The 24397-nt window shown below is 34.6% G+C and overlaps 1 protein-coding gene across 13 annotated transcripts in view; it reads right to left on the reverse strand.

Annotated features, from left to right (window-relative positions):
* elf1 (E74-like ETS transcription factor 1) overlaps positions 1 to 24397 on the reverse strand; it is a 104670-nt gene that overhangs the window by 26387 nt on the left and 53886 nt on the right. For all 13 annotated transcript variants that reach the window (XR_015506609.1, XR_015506608.1, XM_087280098.1 and 10 more), the window contains 1 exon segment: positions 1948 to 2334. Coding sequence is in view for 11 of the 13 variants with exons in the window: in XM_087280098.1 (XP_087136224.1) it covers positions 1948 to 2019 (72 nt within the window). In the remaining 2 variants the exon portion in view is untranslated.

Genomic DNA, 24397 nt, shown 5'->3' on the forward strand with positions numbered 1-24397 from the left:
TTAATACTTGAAAAGTGAAAAACAAAACAGTTGGTAGAAAATGCTTAGAGAAGTAAAGTTCTTAAAAAGCTATATCAGCATTTGATGCTGCATCATTTCATGGGCCTGATTTACTAAACTTCGGCCTCTAAAAATGCCAATGAATATGGAAATTTCTGGATCTATTGACAAGGCGATAATTAATTGGAAAAATAATTGGAAACAAGCAAAGTCAATGATGATCAGCTTCAGGTAATCTAACAAAAAAGCTACAAATTGAGTTGAGACACTTTTTTTGTGTGATTAAATGTTGTCACCATTACTAACATACAAAACCCCCATACAAAAAATCAGTTTGAAATGGAATTTTCTGTTTTGGATTTCTTTTTCTTTATCTGAAACGAGAAACACTGCAATTTTGTTCCATTGCTGAATGAATCTATTGCTGAATGAGTCAATTATTCAATGATGTTTTTGAAGATGTTGACAATGATGTTCACTTTAAGTTTAGAAATCAATGAGGAATGTTTAAATGATAAAATAAAGCACTAAGACTTGCAACCACCTACTGCCAGTCTAATTTTTTTTATTTCATTATTTATCTACTTATTTACTTGCTTGTTTACTTTTTTTTATTTATTTATTTATTTATTTATTTATTTATTTATTTATTTATTTATTTATTTATTTATTTATTTATTTATTTATTTATTTATGTATTTATGTATTTATTTATTTATTTATTTATTTATTCATGTACTTGTTTACCCATTTACTTGTTTGTTTATTTATTTATTTACTTGTATATCTACTTATTTAATTATTTACTTACTTATTTACTTGTTTATTTATTTACTTACTTTTTATTTATTTATTTACTTGTTTACTTTCTTATTTATTTACTTGTTTACTTAATGATTTACTTATTTATTTACTTGTTTACTTATTTACATAATGGTTTACTAAATTAGAAATTTATTCATTTCATTTATTTATTTATTTATTTATTTATTTATTTATTTACCTACTTATTTACTTGTTTACCTGTTTACTTAATGGTTTACTTGTTTATAAATTTATTTATTTATTTATTTATTTATTTATTTATTTATTTATTTATTTATTTATTTATTTACTTGTTTACTTGTTTACTTATTTATCTACCTATTTACTTAATTATTTATTTACTTGTCTATCTGTTTACTTAATGGTATACTTGTTTATAAATTTATTTATTTATTTATTTATTTATTTACTTGTTTACTTATTTACTTAATGGTTTACTTATTTATTTATTTACTTGTTTACTTATTGACCTACTTATTTACTTAATTATTCATTTACTTGTTTACTTATATACCTACTTACTTATTTACTTACTTCCTTACTTACTTAAACCAGGCCTAAACCAGCCAAGATACCAGCACAAAAACACACCTAGCAAAATATTTTAATGATCATTTTTCAAAATCAAGTGTTATGATTTTAGATGTGTTAAGACTATGATTTTTATTTATTTTTTGTCAATATGACATTCCTAATTTGCACTATATAAAATGAAACCTAATTCAGACATCAGTATGTAAAAAACCAGGATAAGTGAACAATAGTAAAATACTTTTATCGACCCATGTATGTAACAAAATTAATCATCCTGACGCTCACAAAATGGTTTTCTTATAAAGTATGCAAATACACAGCGTTTAGACTGCCTGGCGATTCCTACATCTCAGTCTTTCCATCAGAGCACTGCCAGCAGCCCACAGTCATCTCTTAACCCTCTCTATGCACTCTTCATTTTCCACCATCCTCCCTCCTTTCCCATCATGCCCAGCATCAACCTCCCCAAAAAAGGCTAAATCTCCTTTATGAAACCTGGCCTGGAAGTACCCAGACATTTGAGGCAGCCAAATATTTCTTTAAGTCAGAGAGGAAGAGAAAAAAACAACAAATGTGACTGTATTGTACCTGATTGATTTCATCCATCCCATTGCTGGCGAACTCAAAGACAAGCTCGTTGGCCTGGACCACAGTGGTCATGGTGTTTTTCGGGAGAGAGAGAGGGGAGGACACAGGCTGACAGGCAGAGGGTTCCTACCCCTCCACGCACTCCCCGGACCGCTTCGCTCCACACCACACCACACTCTGAAGCAGGAACACAAGCCTAGTCTGCTGCTTTCACAAAATGAGAGCCACTGTTAGGTTAAAAACAGAGCTCCCTTTTTTTGCTCCTGCAAGCTGATGACTTTTTTCCCCCTCCAGATGACGGACGGGATGGCAGAGGACTCAGAGCGATGGCGGCCGCGAGATGGAGGAGGCGTTTTCTCGCTCCAGCTGCGTCTGGGGCATCTAAACCTTCAGCAAAGAAACAGGAAAAGGAAAATTAGAGGATTGCATCTGAACAAAATGGGCTTTGACATCATCATCATCATCATCATCTGCGAGAGAGAAAGAAAGAGGGCTGGGACGAGCCTGAGATGAGACTGTCGGGACTAATTTTCAGACTCTATGCTGCGTTCGCTCACTGCTGGGGAGATCTCATGCTTGGCTCCAAACAGCACCAAAACTACTTCAGAGTTAAGGCTCAGAGAAAGTCTGGCTGAGCAGAATGAAAAGGGGTCAATTGGAAAACACATGCTTTTTTCCAAAAACACACATTCATCACTGGCACACTTCAATTTCTCTCCCTTTGACTGCCGATCACAACAATACAACAGTTGCATCACACTGTCGCTTTCTGTTCTCCAGGGATCCACAATGTCAGTGTCAGTTATCAGACACTTATATTTTATTACAATTTCAAATGCATCCTGGGATCTTAATCTCTAAATCTCTAACCATTTTTGATGTTAGAACGTTTAAAAAAGGGACTTGGTTGGTTGACAAATGGTTTGACAAATTTAGCAGCTTTAAATGATTTATTGTCCAAGTTGGTCACACAAATTACTGTACAAAAACCATTGCTAATTTACGAATAGATTCCTACATATATATTATTACATTATTAACCCCTTCAGACCTGAATTATGTTCCAAATTTCAGAAAAATGGGATGTCATGTGATGTCTATTGAAATGGACGCAGGGTCTGAAGGGGTTAATGCAAAACATTGTTTTAGACCAGTGGTTCCTAAAGTGGGGATTGGGTACGATTTTTTTTCGCCATTGGATTGTGACCCCTGAGGAGATTACATTATATTAAAGACACAGCAATAACGCCAGATGCAACAGACTGATTTTATGGCACCAGATTAAACTTAACATTAAAACATTGAATATACATACAGGTCACTACTGAACATGAAGTATGATCTCCAAAATTACACCTCATTAGTCTTGGGCCTATTAGTGTGTGTGTGCCGTTGTGTGCAAGGTTTGTATATTTATAACCACCTAAGAGGATAGTGGGAGTCAGGAGTCACTGACATTTGCAAATTTGGGAACCCCTGTTTTAGACAGACAGAAATAGAAATTAAACACGCCAGTAAATCACAAGATATGGGCAAATGTTCATTTATATTCAGGTATATATATTTATACAGATGAAGTCAGAATTATTAGCCCCCTGTTTATTTTATTCCCCAATTTCTGTTTAATGTTTAATTTTTTTCAACACATTTCTAAACATTATAGTTTAAATAACTCATTTCTAATAGCTCATTTATTTTATCTTTGCCATGATGACAGTAAATAATATTTTACTAGATAATTTTAAGACACTTCTATACAGCTTAAAGTGACATTTAAAGGCTTAACTAGGCTAATTTGGTTAACTAGGCAGGTTTGGGTAATAAGGCAAGTTATTGTATAACGATGGTTTGTTCTGTAGACTATTAAAAAAAAAAAAACTTAAAAGGGGGTAATAATTTATTTATTTTTAAATATGGTCATTCTTTTTTTTTATAATTATTTTTAGGTTTTTTTTTTTTTACCTCTTTTTGGAAAAGACAGAAGAGGTTGCAGACAGGAAAGTATTGGGAGCAGAGAGAGGGGTAGGATCGGCAAAGGACCTTGAGCCGGAAATCGAACTCGGGTCGCCGTGAGCACCTTGGTGCTATATGTCGGTGCACTTAACCACTAGGCTATTGGTGCCAACAGGGGCTTATAATTTTGACCTTAAAATGTTTTTTTTTATTAAAAACTGCTTTTAATCTAGCCAAAATAAAACAAATTAGACTTTCCCCAGAAGAAAAAATATTAGCAGACATACTGTGAAAATGTCCTTGCTCTGTTAAACATCGATTGGGAAATATTTAAAAAATTAAAAAATAAATAAAAAGGGGGGCTACTAATTTTGACTTCAACTGTGTAAGCAAAGTGATGTCTGTAATTTTCTTCTACAGTTTTTTTTCAGCCTCTATTGTCTATGTTCAGTTATTTCATGTTAAAAGCAATGCAAATAACATATTCATTACCATAAAAGTCAAATTATTGAGTCAATACATAGGAGCCTGAGAAAACGCTAATTTTAGAAGAAGATTTCAGATGGCACTTAGAGGTTTGTTCATCTGACCTCTTTATATACATAAAATAGAGTGCTTAGCATAATCGAGTACACCCCATTTTGAAAATGAATATTTTCATGCATTTCTCAGTGAATCTAATCAATTTATTTTAATGGATTTAAGCAGTACAGATTTATTGAACAGAGAAGATAGTCCACTGCTTAATTGATCGAGAATGTTTGGCATTTTAGGGAGGATATAAAAAAAGTGTGAAAATGTGTCACCAATATACTTGGGTGGCCGTTAATATACCTGGGCGGCCCGCCCAAGTAAAGTCTATGTGTGGGAAGCACTGAATTTAATATTGTGTAGCTTCCTATTCAAATATAAATTTAAAAGATAGATTCGTGAGGAGTGTACTTACATATGCTGAACACTCTATATATAAATAAATAGTTCAAATACATTGATTTTTATGATTTCTATTATAATTTATTTTATTAATTAAATTATTTGAAGTACTTGTTATGTATAACAACCTATTATATTAAATCTTTAGCAAATCTCACAATGAGCATCCACTTTCTCTTTCTTTATATTATTTTCTACAATTTAAGTATTATTGTATAATATTAATTTACATTTTAATCAGTTAATGGCCATAATATATAAATATAAATAACTGATTGTTCGGGCGACGCAGTGGCGCAGAAGGTAGTGCTGTTGCCTCACAGCAAGAAGGTCGCTGGGTCGATCCTCGGCTCAGTTGGCGTTTCTGTTTGGAGTTTGCATGTTCTCCCTGCATTCGTGTGTGTTTCCTCAGGGTTTCCCCACAGTCCAAAGACATGCGATACAGGTGAATTGGGTAAGCTAAATCTTCCGTAGTGTATGAGTGTGTGTGTGTGTGTGTGTGTGTGTGTGTGTGTGTGTGTGTGTGTGTGTGTGTGTGTGTAGATGTTTCCCAGAGATGGGTTGCGGCTGGAAGGGCATCTGCTGCATAAAAATGTGCTGGATAAGTTGGCGGTTCATTCCGCTGTGGCGACCACGGGTTAATAAAGGGACAAAGCCGACAAGAAAATGTATGAATGAATGAACTTAATGTTCGCATCAGGTAGAAATTTTAGTATCATTAAGCATTCACACAATCCTGTTTGCAAAACACACACACACACATACACACAAAATGAAATCACTAAGCTACAAGACAGCCAGTCTACAATCATTATGAATGCCTGCTTTAATTCGTCACGGTTCAGATATAATAAGTGAACCTCTTCAGTGGTGGTGTGGAGGAAGGGGGAGGGGCATGAATCGCCACAGGATATGAGATCACCCAGCCTGATCAAAGTGGTAGTGTAAACAAGGTTGGGTTATCATCAGTCACATGAGCAGAAGGGCCCAGAACACACCCTCATCCAAAGTCCACTCCTCACTCCTCAGCTCGACTACAGAAACCCGAAAACACAACAATCACATGCTGTTGAGAGAAAGAGTACCCTCTGCCCAGCCCTGAGGCGGAGAGGAGGAACAGGAAGGGCCACAGTCTGGTTAAAGATTAAACGAGTGCAGTGAGGAGAGGAGAAGAGGTTTGGCCTAACCACTGAATGGGGCGGGGGGTGTAAAATGGCAGCCGAGCGACCCATGTCTCCTCTGTGGCAGGGTGGGGTTTGTTTGCTTTGTAAGGACAGTGCGTGAGTGTCAACAAGTGCATACCGGGTTGTACTGTGTCTATGGGGGGTTGGGGTAGACAGGGTGGGTATGAGGGTTTAATGGTGGCAGTTAAAGAGAATAGGAAAGACAGGTCTGTGTGGGTTGCTGGGAAGTCAAACAAATGAAACCATCAAGAACCCTGTATGTAGCAGCTGGAGCCTCTTCCTCAACATGTGGCAACTAAAGTTTCTCTTTGGCCTTCAAAGGTGACATTTGCATTACAATGAAGTAAACTAAAGTTCAACAGTGACATTTATACTAAACTGAACTGAGCAGTTTCAATTGAACTAGAACTACACCAGCATTATACACTACTCTCCTGCCTGCCTGAATTGCTGAAGCTTTGCTGAAACATTATGGCCCTCTCACTCTCTTTTCTTTTAATCTACACTGGATTTACATTGTCAAAAGCACAATAGAAATAAAGAATTGAACTGAATTAAAATAATAGTGGTCTTGTGTGGGCTCGTCTCTACAGTAGAGCAAGAAACAAAATGAAATTTGCCTTGATAGAGAGGTCAAGCCTGTTACTACTCATTTCAGTTCAAGTTTATTTGTATGGCGCTTTTCAAATTAACTTTCATCCTAAAGAAGCTTTTAAATAGGAGCCCATTTTCACATTACAATCAAAATCATAAAGCATTCAGGTGTTGAGTGTTGGGAGAACATTATATATTAGGGCTGCTAAACATTAAATAAAATCAGACATGGCAATATTTCGTTTTTCTGCGATATAAATATTACAATATAAATATAACTTCACCAAATCAATTGCTCTGTTTGGAAAAATGTCATTCATTTAAATAGCTTGGCATGGTTAAGTATTTTCCTATGCAGCCTGATTGCATAAATTATAATAAACTGACAACTGTGCATAAATACAACAGAGCAGAGAAAATTGTTAAATAAACAGTGCTTTATGGTCAAACAGTAATCAGGTATAGAATCACATCTAAAATAACATGTTTATCATTGTATAAACAAGTTTAAATACTATTTAATAATATCTTTATGTTTTAATCTTTAATTAATAATCTAATCCTCCAGTGTGACTATTGTGGATACACACATTGAAATATTTTTGCTCAAATTATATATTGATTATATATATTAGCCCCCCCATATTTATCACCATTTTAAGCTCAAAATTGTTAGCCCCTTTAAGCTATATTTTTAAGTCTACAGAACAAACCATTGTTATACAATAACTTGCCTAATTACCCTAACCTGCCTAGTAAACCAAATTAACCTAGTTAGGCCTTTAAATGTCACTTTAAGCTGTATAGAAGTGTCCTGAAAAATATCTAGTCAAATATTATTTACTGTCATCATGACAAAGATAAAAAAATCAGTTAAATGAGTTATTAAAACTATTATGTTTAAAAATGTGTTGAAACAATCTTTCCTCCGTTAAACAGAAATGATGTGTTATCTGAAGCCCATCTCTCTCTCTCTCCACTGAAAGTTTTCTCTCTCTTTCTCTCTCTCTCTCTCTGCTTGGGTCAAGCTCTTTGAAGCAATTATTGCCACCATAAAGAGCTGGTAGATGGTAGGGTGTATTGGATGGTTGCTAGGGGGTCAGACAGGTCAAGAGGCCAATCCTGAAGTTTATTTTGCCTGTTTACACCTGGTTTTGGTATGCATTTGTGTTAATCTGATTACAAGTAGTCTGAAAGGTTTTGAGCTTGTCCGCTTATACTTCAAGAGATTGACAAGACAAAAAACTCTTTGAGGAGTAGTAATTTAAACATAAGTCACGTTACGTAAGGAAGTGCAAAAAAAAAAAAACAATGCATTCTAGGTGAGGTTTACCAAAACACATGCTTCTAAATATCACGACACTATATGGACAGTCAAAATTTTGAATATTTTTGTTATGTATGAATGATAAAATGGAAGAATTTTGCCTGCTCCATTAAATATTATATTAAATTGTAAAATATTGTAAATGTAAATATGAATTAAATATTTGCCTGCTTCATATATTTACACTGTATCAAAACATTTGAATGGTACTATATACCAACAAATTAACAAGAAAAAAAATATATATACAGTTGTAGTCAGAATTATTAGCTCCTTTTCGATATTTATTTTTATTTTTTTTTTGGAAACATTTCCCAAATGATGTTTAACAGAGCAAGGATGTTTTCACAGTATGTTTGGTAATATTTTTTAATCTGGAGAAAGTCTTATTTGTTTTATTTCGGCTAGAATAAAAGCATTTTTAAAAATTTTTTAAACACTATTTTAAGATCAATATTATTAGCCCCTTTAAGTTTTTTTTCGATCGCCTACAGAACAAACCATCGTTATAAAATAACTTGCCTAATTACACTACCCTGCCTAGTTAAGCTTTAAATTCTCACTTCAAGCTGTATAGAAGTGTCTTGAAAAATATGTAGCAAAATATTATTTACTGTCATCATGACAAAGATACACTACAGTGATTAGAAATGAATATTTAAAGCTATTATGTTTAGAAATGTGTTGAGAAAATCTTCTCTCCACTAAACAGAAATTGGGGGGGAAAAAATAAACAGGTGGGCTAATAATTCTGACTTCAACTGTACATAAATATGTATGCAAAATAATATAGAGAAAATTTACAGCTCCACTAAATATCCAACATTATATTTGCACTGTACCTTCTTCGTCTCCTTTAAACTGCTTTGACACAACCAGCATTGTCAAAAGCACTATAGAAATAAATATGACTTGAACTGAATTGAATCATGTGTGACCTCATCTCTACAGAAGAGCAAGAACAAGATAAAACTTGTCATTATAGAGAGGTCAAGCCTATAATTATTCTACAGAAGAAATGCATGTCATATATATATATATATATATATATATATATATATATATATATATATATATATATATATATATATATATATATACATATACATATACACAAATTAATTTTAATAATGTTATATGATAAATATATATGGCAGCAAATATATATGGATGTTTCTCCGTGATAGGTTGCAGCTGGAGGGCATCGGCTGCGCAAAACATATGCTTAAGTTAGCGGTTCATTCTGCTGCGGTGAACCCCAGATTAATAAAAGGATTAGGCCGAAAAGAAAATGAATTAATAAAGGGTAGTTCCCCCCAAAATGAAAAATGACTCAATATGTACTCACCCTGAAGCGTTTTCAAACCTCTTTACTCCGTTGAACACAAAAGATGTTCTGAAGAAAGCTGAAAACCTGTAACCATTGACTTGCATAGTAGGAAAAACAAATACTATGGATGTCACAGGTTACAGGTTTTCAGCTTTCAGCTTCATTTTTATTTGTTTTCAAAATTCACTAAAACTCATGTTTAAAACCAGTAATGGTTGAGTAAATCATGACAGAATTTGTATTTTTGTATTTTAAACTATCCCTTTAACCAACATTTTCATCCAAATATTCAGGTTTATATATATATATACACACACACACACACACACACATCTCAGTTCTCTCCTTCAGGGTAAATATATAGTGTAATTAGAGCTTTTTGAATGTAGAAGTGCACCTCTTCTCAACAAGCTGCACAATTTTAGACATTCATTTCATCAGCAAAAAAAAAGTACTAGAAATGATGATCACGACCACCCCTGGCAAACCACGACCACACACGGAGTGGGTCATGCCTACCTCTGCAGTCTGGGAAAGCACTCGCCCATGAAGTCTCCGCAGCGTGAACCAAGGGTCAGAAGTCTCAGAGCGAGATCATGGCTGAGTTCTGCCTCCTCCCTGACAGAGCCGCTCAAAATGGCCTCACGTCATTTTCACTTCTTCTTTCCTATTCAAAAGCTCTCTGTACCTCAATCTGCAGCTGCGTTGGCTGAAGCCACAAGCTCACAGCTTGAAATTCTATTAGCCGAACTTGCCATGGTCTACATCCCTGCTTTTGAGAAATGAAGTCGTTCACACCGTTTGACGGTGATGCGCTGGCAAATGAAAGTGTGATATGGGATTGATAGGAACATTTCACACCGAGAGATGAGCCTGGTGGGGAGCAAAATCGTGCAAATCTGTGATTGCGCGCATCATGCAGATCTCCATGCTGATTCTCAGCGGTGTGTAACAAGACCTCGTGCAGGGCACGCACACCACGAGTGAAAACAATACAAAGGGATGCAACAACAGTTGCCTAGTCCCAAATATGCTGCAAACAAACCGGCCAAAGCAAAGGCCTGATCATCATCTCAGGCAGAGAGTAGTGCTGGGCAATATGACCAAGATTTTATATCATAATGCAAGTCATCTCATATCCCCATACAGATGTATTTCATAATATAGTACCATTTTTGTAAATTCAATCAATTGTCATTTTATATATATTAAGCACATAAAGGGGACTACTTTTTTACATTTTAAAGTATATACAATGATTCATACGCTACCTGCCAAAAGTCTTGTCGCTTATCCAAGTTTTATGAACAACAAATAATCACTTGACTTCTATAGTTGATCATTTGGTATCAGAAATGGCTTATATGAAAGGCAAAGGCCTCTAGATTACACTTATTTCACCAAAATAAAATATGATTATGCCTTGGTTTTTAATTATTTAATTAATACAGTAAGGTGTGAATTTACATAGACAAAAGTCACTGCAATATCTGCAATGACTCAGATAACTTATTAAAAAGTCATCTGGAAGCATTCTTGCAGGACTCCCAGAGTTCATCAAGATTTTTTGGATTCGTCTGCAATGCCTCCTCCTTCATCTTACCCTAAACATGCTCAATAATGTTCATGGCTGGTGACTGGGCTGACCAATCCTGGAGCACCTTGACCTACTTTGCTTTTAGGAACTTTGATGTGGAGGCTGAAGTATGAGAAGGAGCGCTATCAGAATTTGCCCTCTTCTGTGGTTTGTAATGTAATAGGCAGCAAAAATGTCTTGATACTTCAGGCTATTGATGTTGCCATCCACTCTGCAGATATCTTGCACACCTCATACTAAATGTAACCCAAACCATAATTTTTCCTTCACCAGACTTGACTGATTTCTATGAGGATCTTGGGTCCATGCAGGTTTTCTGCAGTATTTGGGATGATTGGGATTCAGTTCAACAGATGATTCATCAGAAGAAAAAAAAATCAACCACTTTTCCAAATGATCAAGTAGAAGTCAAGTTATTATTTGTTACAACTGGGATCGACGACAAGACTTTTAGTCAGGTAGTGTATGTGATCATATTTCACCAGATGGCTTAAATAGCTCTATTTGAAAAATAAAATTTATATGGATTGATTAGGATGTTTCTGTACAGGATTGAACTATGTGTAAAATATAATAAACATATTACAAGCACATATAAATACAATATAGCAAATATAAAAGTGAAATAAACTGTGCTGTAAGGGTTTCTAGGGAGTCTAACAGTATTCTGGTACACACATTGAATAATTAAATGTTAAATAACATAGTTTCAATTGTATAAATTGTTCAATAAAATAGTATTTTTTATTGGTACAAATAGTAAAATTTCTTCTGGCTGAATGCTTTAAACTCCTGAAATGCTCACACATTCACAAGCTTTAAAAGTATATGCATATAATAAACTTTCCCTCCATTATGGTCAAATTGTCCACAAATCTCATGTGTTTTGATCTGTTTTGCTGGTTGATTAGAATCACAACATATAAATGTAAAATTGCACAACCTGCGATGTGACTATTGCAGATGTGCACATTGCAATATCAATGTTGATTCATTATATTGTGCAGCTCTAGATCACTTGAAATTTAACTTTATTTAGGCCCAATCCCAATTAAATGTTTTACCCCTTCCCCTTGAAACAGAGTGTGAAGGGGAAGGGTTTAAAATTTAACCCTAAGAAATGAGTAAATGGACACCGGTCATCATATGTCATTGCGATCTCTTACTTCATATGAAATCGACAATGGTGACTGCTATATTATTCCAGTTGCATTATTTTTTGGTATTTATCTTCAGGAAGTCATAGTGGGCATCGATATCATGCTATCATAAAAATATAATGCTTATATAATAAGATTGTAACTGTACTGTGCATTTACAACATGGCCATATTCATCCAAACACATGAACACAACATTAACATTATACCAGACACTGTAAAAAGGTGTTTCTCAGCCACTTGACTTTTCAGGCAGGGTATTCCAGTGTCATTGAGTGACCGATGTGAAAGTATGTTGTGGGACTACTATACAGGAGTTATTACCATGGATTACAGACAGCGAAATTTTGTGTTTTTTATTGTTTTTTTTAAAAGCATGACGGTAAAACAAGAACACAGCTTTAAATGTACTAAAAAGTGCTTGTTTGTTGTAAAAATTCACAATAATGACAAAAAATACTAATTTGCATCTCCTTACTTCCGTGTGCAGCCATGCTGTCGTTGTACATTCTGGACAATTTCTTAAGCCCTTGGTTTCGAGTGTGGTCCATGAAAAATTGCAGTTTTAAGGGCTATCTAGTCCTTTCCCTTAGCCCTACGCCTTCAAGCTAAAGAGAATTGGGACACCCCGACCCCTTCACGTGAACGCACAATACAAGGGGTAAGGGTAAGGGGAGTGGTTCCCAAACTTTTTAGTATGAAGGGCCAAAAACCAAATATCATTGAGAGCCGTGGCCCAAAGGTAAATTTACCAAAATATATAATTACATTAAAGTTGTCATGGGTTATTTCCAAAAACAATGCCTAATATTTCAAAATAAATAGAAACCATTACTTCTAATTGTATTACCTAATGCAGTAAAACTTATTTAAATATTACCCGATTGCAATAGAAACATGAACAATCACATATATAACACAGCGAAGATCAATGCTGAGTAGACTAGTCAAACAGAATCTGCCTATTACTTTATTTGCTCACCAAAGTCTCAGCATTGTCAGTGACAGTGTGTATTTAAACTAAATCTGATTAATGTACATAATTTAATTGAATCATTTAATTTCAGGCCTTTAACAATAAAACAAGCAAAGAAACAAAAAGATGATTATATTACATTTGAACTGACAATCTCGAAACAATTCCCATCACTGCACTTCTCTTTACAAATGGGCCAAATCAAAAGTTACCATGGGCCAACTTTGGCCCCCGGGTCCTAGTTTGGGCATCTCTGGTATAAAGGGTAGAATTAGGATTTGGTCTTAAAATGTCTGGGCAAATGTAAACATTTCAAATCAATAATAACAAAATGTAAAACACCTCAAAGACTAATGATTTCAGGTCCAACTACTTTTTATAAATACACTAAACCCAACAGTCAACTGAAATATCAAATGAAATGAGTGGAGTTAACTCAAAATTGACTGAAAGTTAATTCTACTCATTTGAATAGAATTTTGAACTCAGTGTTGAAGGTAATGAGTTAAATAAATATCTCATTACTTCAACTTAAATAGAGTAAATTCACAGTACTCATATGGATTTGTTTTCAACTCAAATGGTTTGTTGCAATCGGCTTCCTCAAACAGTTTGAGTTGCCTTAACTTATTGGGTTTTACAGTATATAAAATAAAAATAAACAGTACTTTCAAGATTGCAACTTTCTCAAAATGCTGTTATTCAGGTTTCGGTCTGCATCCCCATATAGTGGCACACTGTAAAACACAACCGTCAACTTTATCAAATGAAATGAGTGTAGTTAACTCAAATTTTGACTAAAAGTTAATTCTACTCATTTGAAAGGAGTTTTGAACTCAGTGTTAAAGGTAATGAGTTAATTAAATACCTCAGTACTTCAACCTAAATGTAGTAAGTTCACAGTACTCATATAGATTTGTTAACTCAAATGGTTTGCTGCAAACTGTTTCCTCAAATGGTTTGAGTTACCTTAACTTATTGCGTTTTACAGTGTATAAAATCAAAATAAGCAGTACTTTCAAGATGCAGCTATTCAGGTTTCGGTCTGCATCTCCATGTAATATCACACTCATATAAATGAAAGTATTAATGTATATTGTGACACCACATAATAAACGATAGAGTTTTTATTTTGTCCATACAGTATATGTCATCATATCGCACAGCCCTAGGAGGGACTTAGGAGTTACTCAGTACTCAAAACTCCACTACACAAACACTCTCCAGGGTGGGGTTTGCATGGAATCAGTCCACAGCTGAAGCCTGCCAAGGATACTGGCTGAAACTACAAGGTGTACATGAAGAAACGTCCGCCAGAGTCTGTAATCGTCCTAATGCAGCAGCTGGTACGGCTCTGGCAAATTGCCTAGTCTGTGTTGTCAAAACAAGTAAATATGCAGCAAGACGCTGACTAAAATGCTGGACGGAATAACCAGTTTTGAGGGGATTGAGTGATTAGGTACAAATGCATCTTACCCTATTGACCCCGTCGACCCACCCACCCCTGTGGAGTCCTCAGCTGAGCTCTGTGTTGACCATGAAAGGAGGTAATTTAAGCCAAGCGGATGACTAAGACGCGACTCATCCTGACAATGGAGTTTAATCACTAAGCGAGCAGATTCAAAACATGAATGACCATCTAACGTAGGTGAACGGTTTGATGGGAACACTTATGGATTCCATGGTGAGCTGCCATATTCAGATGACATCACCGAGATGGAGGTTTTAGAGAGGGCGAAGTCATCTCCAGTTACTCTGTGGGGAGTGACGTCATGGTAATAGTGATGTCAACGTGTGTTTAAGAAAAACTGGTCTTGAATGCTTCTCAAAATAGCTTGGGATACTTTCAGAGAGACACTGACTAAGAAAAAGCGAGAGGAATGCGACTCTCTTTTACTGCATGGTCAGGAAGGAGGACGGGCATTCCTGGCATTTCAGAACACGCCAGTCTTGAGTGTTTTTTGCTGAAAAAGCAACCACTGTACGACTGTACCAACGACATGAGACATTGACAACACCTCTAGTAAGCCCGTAATCAATTATGTGTGTCTTTCGAGAATTCTTAAAGACAAAGTTCACCAAGTTTCAATCCTTTATGAGTTGCTTTCTTCTGTTAAACACAAAAAAGATGTAAACATTGACTTCCATAGTAGTTGTTTTCTTTACTATGGATGTCAATGGTTATCAGCGGTCTTCAAAATATCCTCAGTTGTGTTCAACAAGTTTTGAAACCACTTGAGGGTGTGTAAATGATGTGTAAATTACATTTTTGGGTGAACTATCCCTTTAAGGCTTGTTCTCGCTCAGCAAATGGAAGAAGGCACTGAGGGTGGAATCATGCCAACAGAACGCTTTCAATCAATATGAAGGACAAAGCTTCTTTCAACGGGTCTGTCTGGTTGACTCAGCAGAGCATGGATGTTTTTAGCCCAGTTCCTGGGAGGATGTGATGCTTAACTCAAGTGAAGTCCTGTAATGTTGCGATAATGAACTTAGGGGTTGGACAAACTCATCTAGTCAACTTTAATATGGTCACAGCCATTAAAATAGCCCTGACAGAAGCTATCAACTGCTATTTTAAGTATAAATAACAGCAATACACATAAAGTTTCACATCACACAGTACAAAGGTTGATGAATAGGCTACTCATGTGCTCTTTTAAAAATGAATAATATAAAAAAAGATTGTCTTTGTTGAATACACATAATAAAAAATAATTAAATAAATAAGACTGCATATACAAAAAAATCTGAAGATCAAGGTAAATTGCACTTAATTTGTGTTCCAGGATGGATCCAAGTATTTTCTGTTATTTCTAAAGGGCAATGCTAAATGAAAGACAAAATATATTTCAACGAAACAAAAGAAAAAATTGGATCTTTATCCTACAGCTGGGCTGATAAGCGATATTATATCGAACCGCGATAAAATTTACATCAATAACAATGATAAGCTTTGGACTTTTTTACTCTATATTGAGCTATGTAAGAGCCAATCACACAGCAGAAATGTGCAACAATAGGAATCTGAAATTGTGTTAATATTAGAGATGTACTGAATTTTCAGCTGCCAAATATTTCTGCCCACTGAAAATAGGTTATGTTCTTTAATGGACTTTCTAATTTTTGTGGCTTCAATCATTAACGGGATACTCTTTTAAATATGCAAGCATTAACAACTGACATCGAAATATGTATCGTTATTATTCAATTTGGAAAATAATTAATCGAGATTGCATTTTTGCCATATCGCCCTGTTTAAAAGTTTACACCCCCAGCTTTCAATGCCTTGTGTTTCCTTCTGAAGCATCAGTGGGGGTTTAAACTTTTTTTAACAGTTGTGTTTGAGTCCCCCAATCATCCTCAGTGTGAGAAAAATGGATATAACAACCATACAGACACTGCTGGAAAGAGTTCAAATCAGCAGAAGATGTTGGAAAACTGAAGAATCAGCAGGAGATTGGGGATTTTTCTGAAGAACAGCAGTCAGTTTAACTGTCCAGAACGAACAAGAAACTCATCAACAACCATCAGCAGTGTAAATATGGTTTTAAACCATTAAAATGTTTTTTTAGTAATAGCAAATGATCAAAATCAGGTTATATTTTCAGTACTGCTATTGGGGAAGCAATTCAGAGTACATAATGTGGAGTTCAGACTGCACGATTTTCAAAGTAGTCGCATCAAAGATGTTTTCACATTCTGTTGGTGCTGTGTTTACACTGCACGATGGATCGGTGACAGGGGTTTTTACAATGCATGACTTTACAATAGAAAGAAACGCCGACAACTTTGTATCGGTCAACAAACTACGTCTCACAAACCAAGCACACATGAGAAGTGACATGGAAACAACGTGAGGTGACGTAGTATATCTTTAGATATTAACTACATAATGAGAAGGTGGTAGGGTGTAGAGTGGACTAGAAAATGTACTTATGTTGCTCCACTGATTTTTGAAGAGAATTAGCAAATTCTCTAAATGTTTTTTTAACCCGGTATTGCCCAGATGACGTATCAAACAGACACAGGTGCTCCTGTCAAATTTACACAAATTTTTCCTGCATTTCTTGGGTTCAAATAGACCAAATAGAAGCTCTTTTTACTTCTCCCCCAACCTCCCACTGACCTGCAGGTACCCATACTAGTGGATGCTGCTTTCTCAATAGCTGCGTCCCAAATGGCACACTATACACTATGCACTCATGCACTATGTACTTATGCACTTACACACTCAACAGGATAGTATATGTATGTAGTGGCGTCCCAAATGGCACACTAATGTTTTTTTTACTAAGCGGAAATTCAAACCGTTTCCCTGATGACGTTTGACGGTTGCCAAATCAGTGAAATAAACGACCGAATTATCAAATAATACCTGCCGTGAGTATAACCGCATTCACCATCGGGAGGCGCTAAAATCAGTCTCGTAGGAGAATTTTGCTTTCACCATCCAAAATAAATAAAGTTATCCAACATGTGCGTCCTATAGCTCCGCCCCTTCCGCTACGTAAGCAAACCTGCGGTCGTTGAGTGCATAAAGTGTCCATCATTACACACTTCATTTTAGCGGCTGAATGAGTGCATCATCCAGGTAATTAAAGTGCACTTATTATTTTTAGAGTTTTCAGAGTGAACACACTACTTACACTATTTATACTACAAAATGGCGTAGAATAGTGCATAAGTATGCGATTTGGGACGCAGCTAAAGACTGTAGATAATCGGTGATAATCAGATTTTCAATCTGAATACATTTCACAGGGCATGATTTTGAATCACCAAATATCTCATAGGTGTTGGCGCCTCATCTGCAATTTTTTCAGATTGCGTCTTTGATAGTTCACACTATGTGATTGTTACTCACGTGAATGGTCATCGATTTGCCTGTGATTTCAGGCATTTGTCTGTGATTTCTCGAAACCTGTCGGTGAGTCAAAATCGGGGCTAAAATCATGCTGTCTGAACTTGCCATAAGTAATTGTTACAAGAAGTAATTTACACCAGTGTCTGTTAGCATTTTAAATGGTAAATTACCTTAAAAGGTCTTTTAAATCTCATCTCATGTTGACATTTTTGTACATCTACTGAGTCTAAAACAAATGTGCTGTTTGAGGTTAAGATAAAGGCAATAAAGTATAACTCAACTCAATATTTACAATCTGGCAGTACAATTACAATGTATTAAGTAATCAAATAATTAAAAATAACAATACATTTGAAGCAATATTTGGTTTTCTCATTGTCTTGTCACTATTAGTGTTTGATTAAATAATAATAATAATATAACTGCTATATCAATTACCATGTGGACATCAGCAAAATGCACACTTCTAGTCTGACTTCTTACACATTAATAGCTCACCAAGACCAAAACATGCTTTTGACTGCTCATGCACACACAATATTCTTTACTTTATGAGTGTGCATGTAATTGTGGCTAAGCATCTGAATATGCATGCTCGAAAGAAACCACCTGTCAGTAAAAAGCAAAGGTGCAAAACCGAATACTGCAGACACAGTTCAGGGTACCTGTCTTTTTTAGTACCAGCGCTGGTATTTGACATCATTACAGTACATCAAAAAAAGGTTGTCTTTCTTATGTTCTAAAAGTGATGTGAAAGTATCACCATCACACACCCTTTTGCTGCACGCAGAAGTGGAGAAGAGTGCATTATACATCAGGGAGAAAGGTCAAGGGCCTGCGAGGCCAATGTTTGCTAATTCAACAGAACAAGAGAGATGGCAATTAATGAGAGAAGCACAGCTAGCAACTCCCACGGCCACCTCAGTCTACAACAACACTACACATTATTGTGACACAGTAGACGACGATTTACACTATATCCACCTTACAAATCCAGAGGTTTCCCTGTCTCACTTGTTTGTTTGTTTTTTGTTTGTTTGTTTTTTTTTGCTGTAATCTTAAAAAACATTCTGTAAACATGAAGCAAACATTAGCGTATAAACAAAATTACAGAAACTGAATAAAATGCATGAAGTATAAATGCCAGACCAGTATATTCTACCACAGAAACACATAAAAAAATGGAGAAGACTTGTAGTGTGCACATACACATGAGCTGTATACAACACCGCTCTTAAATAGTGAACTATATTTGCAAAATCTAAGTGCATGTCCTACAGTGCACTCAATCAATCCCACAATGCAACACAATAACGAGTGTACAACAAGCAGCAACATCCTGCTCTCCCTTATGAATCTAATAGGGAAGTAACTGAAACTGCAATTCATCGAAATTCCGCTAGGCCTGGCTCCAAAATAGAGCAGATTTCTATTAAGCCCACTGTTAAAATGGCCAAAAAAAAGGTGTTTACAGCCTAGTATAAAAATTATTTTGGTGCATATAGCTAATATTACCCTTCATGACAACTGTGAGGGGGTGCAATTTTTTAGAACTCATTCGTTTTGTTTATATTAAGTTATATTAAGTCTGCATAATTAAGAGCATGGCTACTTAAATGACAGCTAGGTCTTGCTGGTCGCTATCACTTCACCCTGGCTGATTCCGGCTGATTAGCCGCTGAACTTAGCAAATATATTGTATTTTTGTTTTGTTTTATTTGGTTTTATACAGGTGAGTAAAATTCTTATTTCCTTTAACCATAGCTACAAATGTATTTGTTTTATTTAAGATAATTTATCGTTTATAATGTTTTTTTAGACCTGTAATGCACTCCAGAATCTGACAGACTGATTAGCTGCAGGCTCTAGAACAGTCATCTGAAACGTTGTCATACAGTGTTATGTCTAAATTTCATTAATAGCCTTGCATTTACTAACACAGACTATATTTAAAGTATTTTAAAGTAATTTGCGCTTTAATTTTTTTATTGCGCTTTTGCTTTTTCATTTTCCTGTAGAAAAACATCATAAAAACAATGCTTAGTGTATGATAACAGTGTTTTTAAAGGACTAAACATTTTATTGATATAGTATACAATCAAGTGTATGTGGTCAGAACACAAACCAGTCGCAGGTAATGAAGTATTAGACATTTATTCCTAAGAAAAGCCTGTCTAAGCAAAATGCTATCCCTTTCTGCCTTTTTGCCCTTTTTTGGTTAACCCCTGGTCAGAGAAACAAAATGGTGACAGTTGGCCATGCCCACTTGAATCTTGATTTGCGCTCTTTAGAAACCTATGGGTGACATCACGGATATCCTTTCCATATTTTTACAGTCTATGGTGTACAAATGATGTACACTCAACAGCTGGAAAATATCCATAATGCACTGCGAGAGTTTCTAAATCAGTAATTATGTAATTGTTAAATTAACATGAATCGAAATACTTTCACTAACAAACAACTCGCTAAGAATTATCACAGGATCTGACCAATTAGTTGAAAATCTAATCCATCTGATGGATTTATCAACCCGCAAAGCACTAAAAAAAGAGGCATCCCTTTTGGTGCACCCAGACTCAAATTCACTCATTTGTTTATATCCACTCTCTAAGTGTCTAATAAGTAGGCAATAGTGCAAGAGATATAGGTAGGCCCACACGAAATCTGCACGCGCAGATTTCCGCAGATTTTTGGCCCATCGTTGAGTCTATTTATGTACTTGTGCAAATGAGTGTAAATTTATATTTATTCAGTTTTTAAATTAATTTCCATAAAATTATTGATTGATATTAAAATGGTCAAATTATTTATCTACAATACAGTTTGTAAAGTGATACTTTCTGTCTTGTAGTAGATAAATTATATGAAAAAAACTTGCTTTGTTTATTAAATAAGTGGATCTAATTAGATTTGCATTGTAAACATTAAATAAAAGGTAAAAAGGTATTATTTTTATTATTTCATATATTAAGTTTTTACTAAATTCTCCACAGAAATAGAAAAAAATATCAGCAGATTCTGTCAGGCCCTGACTTTAGGGGATGATTTCAGATACATAGCATTGCCTGATGCTGATGACATCATCATCATCATCATCTCATAAAATAAACACTAAACACACTAAAATGCAAGTGTCCTTTTCAGATTTTTCCACTCTGGGAATTATTTGCAAGACTATTAGTGTTACAAAATGCTCGATCCATCTGGACGAAATGCGTATTTGTGTATAAAATATAAGCGCCATAACAACATAAAATAAAAATGTAAGAATAGAAATGCATGATAAAAACTGTGAAGGAAGGGGAAAGAGAGACAAACGTGTTGCTTCGAGAACCCACTAAGTCTGTCATGCTAAAACCAAGATATAAAAAAAGCCTTTACCTTTTGCTACCTTTTGCAGGAGATGAAGCAAATTTAATCTGATCTTGCAAGTCTTGTACTTTTCCACTCCGCCTCAAGGCGCTAGAAACAGTCTAGCGGGGCCCACACCCACCTGAGACAGGAGCTGTTATCTCTCCAAACATTAAAGGCTGACGAGCAGAGACTGAAGCCAGGTGAAGGCAAAAATCCCTGACACTAAACTCATTAGGGCCTAAAGACGCTTGTCTAACACCAGTTGTGGCCATTTCTGCCAGATGGAAGCTTGATTGAAGATGACAGAAAGCATCCACCTTTAAATATGGAAATGTGATTTTTGCAAACAATATCCACAGCAACGTAAATTGGCTTAGTTCAGTGTGCATTTACACTACACAGCTCTTTAAACTAAAAACATAAAAAAAAGTTGTATTAGTTTTGGCAGTACATTTGCACACCAATTGTGTTTTAAATTAAGCTTTAAAGTGCTAATTTAAAAATGTTACTGTTTCTGAATTAAACTACCAAAATGCACATCAAAAGTTTACATAATACATGTCTATTAGGGCTGCATGATATTGAAAAAACTTCCATTGCAATATTTCTGTGATTTCTATTGCAATATTTCAGCATATAACTTGAATAGCTCTATTTGGAAATGATTGATAACTTTGAATTGATTGGGTTGAATCCAAACATTCAGCATTTATGAAAACGGCAACATCATACGGATACATAATACATGTCTATTAGAGCTGCATGATATTGGTAATACCTTACATTGCAACATTTCTGCAATTTATATTGTGATATTTCAGGATATAACTTGAAGAGCTCTATTTGGAAAGGATTTATAATTTTGAATTGGTTGGGATGAATCATTTATGATTGAATCATATGAATCAAATTCATAATTTATGAAAACAACAACATCATACGCATACATAGCACATGTCTAGGGCCTTATGATATTGAAAAATACTTACATTACAATATTTATGCGATTTCTATTGCAATACATTTCAGCAGATTACTTGAATAGTTCTATTTGGAAATTATCAATGGTTTTAGATTGAATGGGATGAGTGCATCTGCATAAAATATAATAACCAAAATCCAAACACAGATCCAGTGAAAGAGTCGAAAAGTATTCTAGTACAAAAAAATAAATACAATTAATCTTTATTAAAGATAAAAACGTAATAATTCCTTTAGCCCAAATGAGCTTTCAATACTGCTGTGTTCCACACAATCGATTTGTGTTGGGACAACATGAAGGAATTAAGTTAACTTATGTTAAATTCAGTTAACATGTACTACAGAAATCAAAACCAAACATACAAAATAATAAAAAATAATATATAAAATAATATAATAATAAAAAATAAATACATAAAAAATAAAAAAGAAAGAAATAAAAAACTATTTTATATATATATATATATATATATATATATATATATATATATATATATATATATATATATATATATATATATATATATATATATATAGTTGAAGTCAGAATTGTTAGCCCCTGAATTATTAGACCCCCTGTTTATTTTTCCCCAATTTCTGTTTAACGGAGAGTTTTCCAACACATTTTAAAAACATAATAGTTTTAATAACTCATCTCTAATAACTGATTTATTTTATATTTTCCATGATAACAGTAAATAATATTTGACTAGATATTTTTCAAGACACTTCTATACAGCTTAAAGTGAAATTTAAAGGCTTAACTAGGTTAATTAGGTTAACTAGGCAGGTTAGGGTAATTAGGCAAGTTATTGTAAAACAATGGTTTGTTCTGTAGACTATCGAAAAACAATAAGCTTAAAGGGGCTAATAATTTTGACCTTAAAATTGTTTTGAAAAAATAAAAAACTGCTTTTATTCAAGCCAAAATAAAACAAATAAGACTTTCTCCAGAAGAAAAAAATATTATCAGTATTAGACATACTGTAAAAATGTCCTTGTCCTTCACATACAATATACAGATATTCCCTTATATATGCAAATATATATATATATATATATATATATATATATATATATATATATATATATATATATATATATATATATACACACAAGTTAATTTTTCTAAAGCCAAAAATTTGAGAATTCCTGCAACCATTGTCCAAAATGCAGGCTTTCTGTATGTTTCCCCAAAGCGAGCTATTATAAGTTTTGCATGTAATAAACAGAAAGTTAACATTTTCTTATCTGAACTAGTAAAAGTGTTTGTATTCGGAAAAAAATATTTAGAATACAAAGTTTTGGACATTTGGGTATATCCTGTTAACGTATTTTTTTTATTTTTACAAATTTAAGTCGATTGAACATTAAACAAGTTGTCCCATTAAAAAAATATCCAAGAATTGTGTTGTTTCAGCTCATTTTAAATAAGTAGTTTGAACAAACAGCAAACAAAGTTTTCAGTATGGTTTAACCTTTACTTCCAAATACATATTAAACATGCTTATATGGTCTCAGGGCTTAAAAACACCCACAAAATTGATAAACTTTCACTTTTTGTATAGTTAAACTGAAATGACCCCACAATTGTACCTGATCAGTTATAGTCTTGACTCCACGTTGCAAATCCTGTGATGTAACTATTGCGGATTCACACATTGTGATATCAATGCTAAAATGATACATTGTGCAGGCATAACACCTACAGGACAGGCACTTATATAGTCTATAATACATGTCTATAGGCATTTGAGAACCAAAACAACAGACTACAGAACTGTATGTGTCATATGACCTCCAACATCGCCAACTACTGGCCTGGCATGTATAAAACAGAATGTTTACTAGTTCTTGTGTGAACTTTTTATATTTCAGAGGAAAAAAAAAGTGTTTGATTTTTAAACACGTTGTTGTGTAAACATATCTTTACTTTCCAATAGAATTTTTAAAAGGACACATAACACCTACAAACTACTTTAAGCTAAATGAACCCCAAAACTAAATGGAAAAAGAACAGGCACAACTGACCTGTGAATCTTGCTGTGACAGGAAATGCATCACTGAGCAGTCGGTTTCTGCTACTTCCTGACTGTTAGACCACAAGCACCAAACACTTCTCTCTCATTTTGAGAGTGGAAATTTCTTCCCCTTCCTCTTAGACTCTGCATTTCTCACTTTCATGTGTTTTG

This window comes from Danio rerio, chromosome 14, assembly GCF_052040795.2.
Source record: "Danio rerio strain M-AB ecotype USA chromosome 14, GRCz13ab, whole genome shotgun sequence".
Taxonomy (NCBI): Eukaryota; Metazoa; Chordata; class Actinopteri; order Cypriniformes; family Danionidae; genus Danio; species Danio rerio.